The sequence below is a fragment of the Macadamia integrifolia genome, chromosome 13 (genome assembly GCF_013358625.1).
Source record: "Macadamia integrifolia cultivar HAES 741 chromosome 13, SCU_Mint_v3, whole genome shotgun sequence".
NCBI lineage: Eukaryota > Viridiplantae > Streptophyta > Magnoliopsida > Proteales > Proteaceae > Macadamia > Macadamia integrifolia.
In genome coordinates this window covers 28,644,523-28,654,805 of record NC_056569.1, presented here as the reverse complement: position 1 = coordinate 28,654,805, position 10,283 = coordinate 28,644,523, and the positions used below count along the sequence as shown (strand labels likewise).

Sequence of the window (10,283 nt, the reverse complement as noted above, 5' to 3'; positions counted from 1 at the left end):
AAACGTCCTCTCTCCACTTACTTGTTGCGTACAAGGACTCCCGTTCGGTATGGGTGAGATCCGGAGCGAATCGGGTAGGGTTTGGTGAACCTAACAAAATTGAGCGGGGTTAGTACTTCACCATTTTAGAATCAAAATTAATGAAATCTAATGTCAAAATCATGTTTAGAACGTCAAAATAAGGTCACACGTCCGATTTGGGTTCGATCGGACATACGGATCACCTTCGGGGCCAAACAGGTGCGTAAGATAGGTGGGCTGTCTACCCACCGGTTATACCCACCGGTTATGACCGGCGGGTACCTACCCGCCGGTTTGGCCAGGCACCCCTGCCTTCTCAGGTGGGTACTCTCAGGCGGGTAGGTACCCGCCGGTTGTACCCACCGGTTTTGGCGGGAATGACTCTGTTTCTTCCCCATTTTCTCCATCCTTTGGGGAATCAAATGGGGCTTTTCCCCACCCATTCTTCACACCTTTGAAGTCCTATAGGATGGTTCTAACCTAGATCTAGGTTAGATTCAAGTGAGGGGAAGCCATCTTACCTCTTTGCCCAAAAATGACTTCAAACCCTTCAAATCACTTCCAACTCACAATGCTTCTTCTACCTTGTCAATATCTCTTCAAATCCTTCAAGATCAACACATAAATCATCTATTAAACCTTAGATTCATCATTTCAAAGGGTATTTACTAGATCTTAAGAAACCATACTCGAATCAAGGGTTTAAAGCTTGGGTATGGTGAACGTTCGTAAAACCCAACTTTTTTTACCTCCAAATGTAGATCTAGAGTTGAAGATTACTCTCCCGGCACCGGAATGGAAAGATCTAGCTTCGGCGCCACTGAAAACCTTCCTTTCTTCCTCTTCCTTTCTTCTTCCCTTTCTTTTCTCTCTCCTCTTTACTTTTCTCACCAAACGTACGAGGGTAATAAATGAAAAGAAAAGAAATCATAAAGCTTTATATACTATTCCTACTTAAGTGAATAGTGATGGATGGGTCACTCAGGTGGGTGGGTGTACCCACCTGTTATACCCGCCTGAGAGCCAAAACTTGGGATTTTGACCGGGTTCGGACCTCGGCGCGAACCCCACCCCAGGCATACGATGTAGCATACGTATATACCTTAAAATACGGATATAATACCTGTTTTATCCATACATAGCCTTATGGTAGGTGCACGTACACGGTTTGGGCACTCCCGTCTCTTCTGGCACTGGCTCGGACTTGTCGGGCCAGTCGGTGTTTAAGGTCACCCATGCCATCATAGCCCATACGGAACCCGCTCTAATATCCTCTGGCTCGGTTCCTGCATGGTTAAACCGGTTCAAATCGCGAAATCAGACCGGGTTTAAGAAGCGGGGCATTACAATTTCACTCACACCTACCAGCTGAGTATCAAAAGCATGTTCAATAAGACCGCTTGATTCTTCCTCAGGTGAAGCAAGCAATTGAGCTATGATGTTATGCTGGCTCTCAAACAATTTTATCGAATAGCCACCAGCATCAACACCCTCTGAGATCTCAACAGAACTGCTTACCCCATCACCGGACAATAACCCTAGATATGGAGTATCCTCAGATTCCGTAGACCGCTCTACAGGTCCAGTACCTTCATCGTTCCCATCAAATCATTGGGGTAAGCAGTTCTGTTGAAACAATAGTGAAGTGAAATGCCATTCAATAGAAAAACAGTAGTGAAATACCAGTTTTACTAATTAGGAACGAAGGTCATTATAGTAACTTAACATACCCATAAGGGTAGATTGACCATTTAGCAAAAAAAGGACTGATGACATCATCACTTAATGCCTTAAACCTAACATAATGGATTTTTTAGATATAATTTTATGAAAGTGAAAGGTCTACTGGACATTATTTTCATTTCTGGAGGTTACTTCAAGTTATTTTTAATTTTAACGATGGTACAAGATAATTTCCCTAATTAAATACATAATAAGTATTATTTGGGTTCATAGATAGTAGATTAGATTAGGCCATAAGGGACCTTGACTTCTTTCCTTTAAATTACTTAATAATCACATAAATATACTAACAATAATATTATTATAAATGACGACCTTGACTATTTTGTATGTCGGGTACAGAGGGTAGTTAGTGAAGTAACTAAATGGACATATCCTACCAAAAAAATAAATGGACATCTAAAAGCACACCATAGATAGACACGTGGGATATCTCATGATCCCTACCGTTGGTGTGGAATAATGCATGAAGGTAAAGAAAGGGACGAGTCAACGAATACATGGAATACAAGAATCCAATACCAACTCCCAACTGGATGGTATGGTTGGTACTTGGTAGAGAAACGGACAAAGGAAGTTGAGATAGCTTAGAAGGAATTCCTAACCCTAAATTCAATTATTACGCCTTACATTTATTCTTAACCTCCAATACATTACTTAATTATTGATTCAACATTTCAATGTGGTGGGGCCAGGTCACCAGGGGCAGTGAAAGCCAGACCATGCGCCTCGTTTCTGTGCACACGCTTTGCCCTTGGAGGCTTTAGAGCCTTAGAGATTTGCGGTCCCTTTCCTGTCCTACACTCCTACTTTCTTCAGAATAGAGGACTCCGGTGTGGTGCTTCTACTTTATCACCTGCCGCTAACCTGCTGCTTTTCTGTTCACTCAGCATCAGTTGGTTACTATATACTTAATACCCTCTCTTCGAGGGTAGTTATGTCTATCGATTAATTTCAAAATAATAATAAGATTAGTTATTCTTATAATAAAAGGGATAGGATAACAGCTGCAAGGTCTGATTGACCTTTTTTATACTCCGTTAATAATCCATTTATAGCTTAATCAATTCATTTATGGCATATTTACAGTTTGATTATAGCCCAATTAAGTATTAACCCATTTAAAGAACAGTTACAGCTTTCCACCAAAAAATAAAATAAATAACAGTATCCGTGATTCCGTTTATTTTTCTCTCCATCAACTTGAAGAAAAAAAAAATATATGATTGGTAGCGATGAACTGGATCTTCTTTGCAGAAACTTTAAGGAGATTTCAACTGTTTAATACTTTTACGCTTTTATTTATGAGGGTTTAAGTGGGGACACTTTACTCCTCACGATGTATTTTAATGGTGAGAGATTCTCCAAAACGGAGACAGCTTTCTGGAGTTTGTTTTCTAGTTTTTTCAAATTCTGAAAACAGACGCAAAGTGAGGAACTAGAAACCGACGAGTGGAGGTGAAAACTTCATCAGTAAACTGGGGATCGACAGTTACGAGAAGAGGCATGGGTGGTTCTAAATTCCAAATTTAAGAATGGATCCCACCAAAAAGTGTTAAAAAACAAGATTAGTGGGAGAGTGAGAGAGCGATAATGCTGGTTTGAAACGGAAATCGATGTTTCTGAAACCCCGCCAGCCGGGTTATTATGACGGGAAGGGAATCGATTCGTTCTTGGGACATAAGGGGTAGGCAAAGCGCAAAAATATTCTCCTTCCAACTTCTCTCTTCTCCTATCTTTTCTCTCAAGTCTGATCAACCTCTCTTAGATTTGATCTTTGGCTCTGCTAATTATTTCCATAACCCACGAACCTCATCTCCTCTTTCCTTGTTCCCCGACAATGTCGTCTGGGTACCCAGGCGGTGCCGATTTTTACAACTCCGCCGGGATCGGCGGAGGATCGGCTGCCATTAACAATGGGCAAGCTTTGTATCGGTCTCAACTGGGAGGTATTCTACTTGACGGGTCTTCCACCACTATCCTTCCTCGGCGAACTGACATGGTTGCGAAACGACATCTTTCAGAACTAGACATACAGTACCAGCTGCAACAACGACAACAACAACAACAACAACGACAACAGGAACAGCAGTTGGGAGCAGGAGCCTTTTTCAGGTCTGTCAAACAGAGGAGTTACCGCCATGCGCCTCCGATATCTCCTATTTCTCCTTTCGATTTCTCCCCGCCGGACGTCTCCGGTGCTGCAGCTCTCGCGCCGCCGTCCACTTTATCAGGAAGGTACGGAGTTCCCCTTTTGCAACAACTTCGGTCTCATTCCATTAACTCCAACAACAACAACGTCCATCACCGAAGCAATATCCCTTCTTTGCCCGGATTATCCTTCAATAATTGTCTACCGCCCAACAACAATCGAGCCGTGGCTTTAGATTCGGAGCCTGAATCAGAGAAAAAGATGAGGAACCAGCTTCAAGAACTGGAGAAACAGCTCTTAGATGATATCGATGAAGATGAAGAAGACGCCGGTTCGGTTATTACCAACAGTAACAGTGAGTGGAGCGAAACCGTGAACCTGATTACCACCCCCATTCAGAACCAGAAACAGAAGCCTCTCTCGCCTTCCCCGACCTCATCATCGTCTTCGTCATCCTCTTCTTCAGCGTCCCCATACTCCTGTTCTTCGAAACAGTCCTTGCTGGACGCCGCTACAGCCATTTCCGAAGGGAAGATGGAAGCAGCGACGGCGACTCTTGCGAGGCTGAAGCAGGTCTCGAACAGGGGAGGCGATCCGGAGCAGAGGTTGACGGCTTACATGGTATGTGCTCTCCAGTCCCGAGGCAACCCAACTGAGTACCCTCCACCGGTGGCGGAGCTCGGCAGTAACGAGCAGGTGATTGCAACGCAAATGTTGTATGAAGCGTCCCCCTGTTTCAAGCTTGGGTTCATGGCGGCCAATCTCGCTATCCTAGAAGCCACGAGAGACCAACCCAATAATGTCCACGTTGTGGACTTCGACATCGGACAGGGAAGCCAGTACATGACCCTCATCCATGCTCTTGCCGAACGACAATCGGGCAGGCCCATCGTCGTCAAGATCACCGCCGTCGTTGAACCCGGCAGCAACAACTACAACGAGGATGGGTTAAGAGTGGTGGGTGAATGGCTGAAAAAGCTAGCGGAGCGAGTGGGTGTCAACCTTAAATTCAACGCCGTATGTCGGAAAATGGCTGATCTGGACAGGGATGCGTTGGAGAGCGACGCCGACGAGGCTCTGGCGGTGAATTTTGCATTCAGGCTGTACAGAATGCCAGACGAGAGTGTGTCGACGGAGAACCCTAGGGACCATTTGTTGAGAGTGGTGAAGGGATTGTGCCCTCGGGTGGTGACGCTAGTGGAGCAGGAGATGAATGCCAACACAGCACCTTTCGGTGCACGGGTGGCGGAGGCCTGCGCGTACTACGGTGCTCTGTTTGACTCACTCGACGCCACCATGGCTCGGGACGGTGGAGGGCGAGTCCGAGTGGAAGAATGCTTGGGGCGGAAGGCGGCCAACACGGTGGCGTGCGAGGGAAGGGAGAGGGTGGAGCGGTGCGAGGTGTTTGGCAAGTGGCGAGCTCGGATGGGAATGGCCGGCTTCGAGTCGAGGCCTTTGAGTCAACAGATGACCGATTCGTTGCGTGCCAAACTCAGCGGTATGACTCGGAATAACCCGGGTTTCACTATTAAGCAAGAGGGAGGTGGGATCTGTTTTGGGTGGATGGGTCGATTGCTTACCGTCGCATCCGCTTGGCGTTAATAATATGATACTAAAGATTTCTAATGTAGAGAGATAGAAAACAAAACTTGAGCCCTCCATCTGGCATCTCCATCTTAAGAAGTGGGGCCTGTTGCTCTTTTTGGTTTTGTTTCTTCTTATTCTACTCTGATCATCGTGATTCATGATCATCGCTTTGATGAGCTTTTTTTAAATTAATTGCACGCCCGTTATAATCAATTGGTTCTGTTCTTCTTTGATTTATTTATTTTTGACACTTGGTATGTCAAACAATGTTACTGTGTGGCCGCTGGTATATCATTATCATGTGTGAGACTATGAGAGGGACTTGATGGGAAGCATCATTTGAAGTGTAGGGTCCTACTAACCTACCATTTTGTCTAGGGTCAATATTTGATATGGTGATTTCCTAGTAGAAAGCCATATTACACTATCCACGTGTATATAGCAGAAAAGAGAATAAATAAATAAAATAAATAAAAGAAGAGAAATAGTGATTGAGATGATTCATCAACCCACCCACCATGTGGCTAGGTGGGAATGTGATATTTACCTTACCGAAAAGAATGTGAGATTTACCAAGAAAAAAATAAAGATATGGCTGGGTGAGTCCTTCACATGGATTTAGGGGATGGTATCAGTATCAACATCGATATTTGCAGATCAGATTGAATCAACAAGTATCGTTCGGTTTTGTCTTTTTTTTTTTTTTTCTAAATAGATACTATATTTGTTACTGTTTTATCCTTGAAATGATATGGGTAACCGATCTGAATCACCCAGGGATCAATGATTGGTTTTAGCTAATACAATATAATATGATCGATATGATATCGATGCTTGAAACTGTGGTCCTTCATATTGTCCTAATGAATCCAATGCATGAATTACTCCATCCATAGGAAGGCAGTGAGATATCGTTGAGAGAGAGAGAGAGAGAGAGAGGTGCTAGCATATCTTGCTCTGGCAATTCATAAACTTTTTTTTTTTTAATAAAGCCACTATATATCTAAACATAGAGAATGGAGACGGGTAGCATTCTTTTTTCTATTAATTAGTAAGAGAGGGTTCTCCAAGCAAGTGGTATATAGAAGCACATCAATGAGATGTGACAGAATAGTTTAGCACATAACAGAGTAATCAAGTCATTTCATGTGAGAAGGAAAGAGATTGCATAATCTTTCGAAGGGTAACCAAGAAAACAGTCTCTTGCAGCAAGCTGCATAGCTAGCATCTAATCACACATCTTTTTTGGGGAAGTGTTTTTTTATTCAAGATTATGACTTCTATGCCTGTGCCCTTCTAGTTCAATCTGTGAGGTGAGGATGGTAATTTTATAAGAAAGAGAAGAAAGACTGACACAAAGATGCAGGTGCGAGAGCCATGCTCTTGGACGATAAACTTATTTATTTATTTTTTAAATCGAATAGAATAATTTTTCTGTGAAGAAATTTGGGTAACTCCGCTTGCTAAGAGAAGAAACAAGCCAAAGTGGCCCAATCATGGATTTTCTTAGATTTAAGTTGGCCCACTCCTCCACCTCCTGGCAGGGCGAGAAAGAACAAAGTCATCAGATCTAAATGCCTTTCCCTATTATATATCTCATAAATTACATCCACCCAAAATGGGCCAAAGCCTTAGGGTCCTTTGGTGACTTGTGGGCCAAAGCCAAAGCCAAACCAAACAAGATGGGCATTGCTTCCGCTATCAAACATGAAAGAATAGAAAGCTATGGAGAATGAAAGAGTAGAAAAAGGCAATTTTCCAACTACCATTGGAAGATCATAACTCACAATTGGGCATTTAGTCATTGGTCTCTTCAAAATAAAACCCAAACCATCCAATCCTTGTGTCTTCTTTCACTTTTGTGGGGCTCATCCATGACCATGACTTTGATGCCTATAACATATAACTTCTTCTCTGCTGCTTTCTTCTTCAGCTTCTCCAAAGCCAATCAAAGGCCTTCATGAACAATGATTATATATATATATATATATATATATATATATTGGGTAAAGAATAGTGATTATAAGAATTTTAGGAAAACTTGCCCCCTAAAAGCGGGTTTATAATGTGAGGGACCTCACGTTTATAACAATTAACATCAAGTCTTTGTGTCAATCGGTCGTAGGCTGCGTTTAGTAGTCATTTAGTTTCAGTAACGATGTTTCGTGTTAAAAATAGAATTTTCAGTTTCTATGTTAAAATGTAGTTAAAAAAAAAAAAAAAAAAGCATTTGGTGAACCTATTTAAAAAATGGTTACCCTAGTTTTTACATTTTTTGTATTTGGAACGAACAAGGTTTTGTCATTCCGTCATTTTGTGTTTCTAGCGTTTTTTTTTCTTTTCCCAAAAGAATGGAAAACACCAAAGTTGACACTAAATGCTTTATTTTGTTTTTTTGTTCCCATATTCCTCCTCTCTTCTTCTTCTTCTTCTTCTTCTTCTTCACCCTCTGTTATCTCTCTCATTCCCTCTTACACGCTATCTCTCGGTTCAAAGGATACTTGCAACTGATCTCATCTCGGCTATTCTTGAAATAGTGAGCGTGTTCGAACATCAACGAAGCCCCCTGCAACCCTTCTTGACTTCTTCAATCTTTGTTCTCTCTCCTACGCACTGATATCGCTCTCTCACAGTTGCCTCGAATTAGAGAGAGATTTCGAGCATCAACGAAGCCCCTGTTGGTTCTCGTGCACACTGGTTCGATCACCCTAAGGTATGAAACCTAAAACTTACTTTCCTCTTCTCTTCTCTCTTCACTCTTTTTTAAACCCTAGATATTTTCTTCTCCACTTTCTAACCAGAAGCTTCGTACACGCTCTCCCTCTTCATTGGTTATCTCGAATTACTGAGTGATTTCGAACATCAACGAAGCCCCTGCAACTGATCTCGCACACTTACTGGATTGATGACCTGAAGGTATGAACTACTCTGGCTTTCCTTGTTAATTACCTTTTTTTTTTTTTTTCTTTTTTTTTGTGTAGCAAAGGAGCAGAGGAGCAGAGGAACCTCAATGGGATCATATTACTTCCCTCACTGGTAGTTTGTGAATGACAGTAAATTAGTGAAAGTTCTTGAATGATTATAATTCTCAGAATTTTCTCATCAGTGACTCCACACTGGTCTTGTTTTTTTCCCCTGCAATTATTTTGTATAAATTTGATGCATGGATATTGCATTGACTATATATTAAATGTTGCATTGTACTTCTTCTCTTATGGATATTTGGCTATTTGGTTCGGGGCTTAGAATCTTGTATTGAAGGGATAAGTGCTTTCAATGCAGGGATAAGATTCATCTTTGTGTAGAACTGACAGTAAGCTCTATGATGTAAGAATATAACCTTTTTTTAGTGTAGACTGTATATTTGGTTATTTGTTTCAGGGTTATTGACAGGATATATTCATTTCGATTATTCTCTTATGGATATTGCATTTTACAGAGAAATGGATGCACAACAACGGATGTGTAGCTGTGGAGAGGTGATGGTCATCCGAACTTCTCAAACAGCGCGGAATCCTGGACGAAGATTTTACAGATGTTCGGTAGGCGGAAAACATCCGGGATGTTTTATTTGGTTGGACCCAGTATCGAGGAATTATACTGAGACTGTAGACACAGGAACATGTTATTCAACAGAAAGTGTTAATAGGAACACACGGGTCATCTCAGCTATTCGTCAAGCCTCCTATAGTCCACAAGTGCAGAAACAAATACTAGTGGACCAGTCGTTGCTCAACCATTATTATGGTTTAACCATCTTCCTATGTATTTGGGTGTTAATTCTCTCGTGCTATGTCTTTTATGTAACGGCCTTGTAAATAGTACTAAAGTCTATTTCATATTATGTATGGAGTAAATACAAGATCAAGACTTTATGTAAGACTTCATAATTTTTTTTTCCTTTTCGAATGATTATTAACTTTTGTTTGTTAATGAAAAGTTCAGGAAGAGGACTCAATCTACTTTATTTCTGTGTCTACTATTTTCATTCCCCACTTTCTATTTTTATTTTCACTTGCCACTCTTCTCTTTATTTCAAACACTTCCCCTGACATGTTTTCACTTGCCACTCTTCTTTCAGTAATGATTTACCATTCAACCCTGAAAGAATCAACATACATATGAAATGTTGAATCATTCATTCAGCTGATGAACATATATATATTTCAACCTAAAATTTGTCAAATGGACCAAGAATTCAATAACCAAAATCTGCAATCATTTGAATCAACCAGAAATTCAAGAAAATCAACTCAGAAAAAATAGACAATCTTTAAGAAACTCTACAGTAGTCCATTAAAACACTCATCCACCCATTATCGATGTACAAACACAACCAATCCATAAAATCTTCTGGTCAACAATCCAGGAGAAGTGGATTGAGACATAAAATCAAAACCCAGAAACATTAATACCAGTATTTCTTGCAAGGTGTAACTAGATCTCTTCTTCCTTCTAAACTATTAAACACAACCCAGTCCACATTTTACACTTAAGACTCAAGGATACACAAACATTAAGGTTATTTAAAATTCAAGGACAAGATCTGGAACAAAAGGAGAAATTTAATTTTACCTCTTTATCAGGGGCACATTCTTCATCATTGCAGTCAGATTCCTCAGCATCAGAGGTGGATGAAGCTCGGATTGTGAACAAGTCACCCTTACCATTCCCTTTGTGTTTCTTCAAGAATTTAGAAGAGGGAAAAGAGCAAGTAGACACAGAAATCAGAGCTTGAGAAGCACAAGCCAGCAAAACAAGGTAAAGATGGAGTAGCAAA

General features: G+C 41.2%; 2 protein-coding genes and 1 long non-coding RNA gene across 3 annotated transcripts in view; 2 read left to right on the top strand and 1 right to left on the bottom strand.

Moving 5' to 3' along the window:
- The window catches only part of LOC122059158 (succinate dehydrogenase subunit 5, mitochondrial-like), an 11,532-nt gene extending 9,777 nt beyond the window's left edge, over positions 1-1,755 (bottom strand). Inside the window, exons 1-2 of the mRNA XM_042621842.1 lie at positions 1,752-1,755; positions 1,387-1,610 (exon numbers count right to left, since the gene is read on the bottom strand). Of these exons, the coding sequence (XP_042477776.1) occupies positions 1,387-1,610; positions 1,752-1,755 (228 nt within the window). The remainder of the gene's footprint in view (positions 1-1,386; positions 1,611-1,751) is intronic.
- Positions 1,756-3,243: 1,488 nt separating this feature from the next.
- On the top strand, positions 3,244-5,716 carry LOC122058639 (scarecrow-like protein 8). Its single transcript, XM_042621278.1, has one exon. It carries the CDS (start codon positions 3,605-3,607, stop codon positions 5,516-5,518), a length of 1,914 nt encoding a protein of 637 aa, XP_042477212.1. The 5' UTR covers positions 3,244-3,604; the 3' UTR covers positions 5,519-5,716.
- Positions 5,717-8,300: 2,584 nt separating this feature from the next.
- LOC122058946 lies at positions 8,301-9,404 on the top strand. Its single transcript, XR_006133990.1, has 3 exons — positions 8,301-8,419; positions 8,786-8,830; positions 8,943-9,404. It is a non-coding gene; the product is annotated as an uncharacterized LOC122058946 (long non-coding RNA).
- The last annotated feature ends 879 nt before the right edge of the window (positions 9,405-10,283 follow it).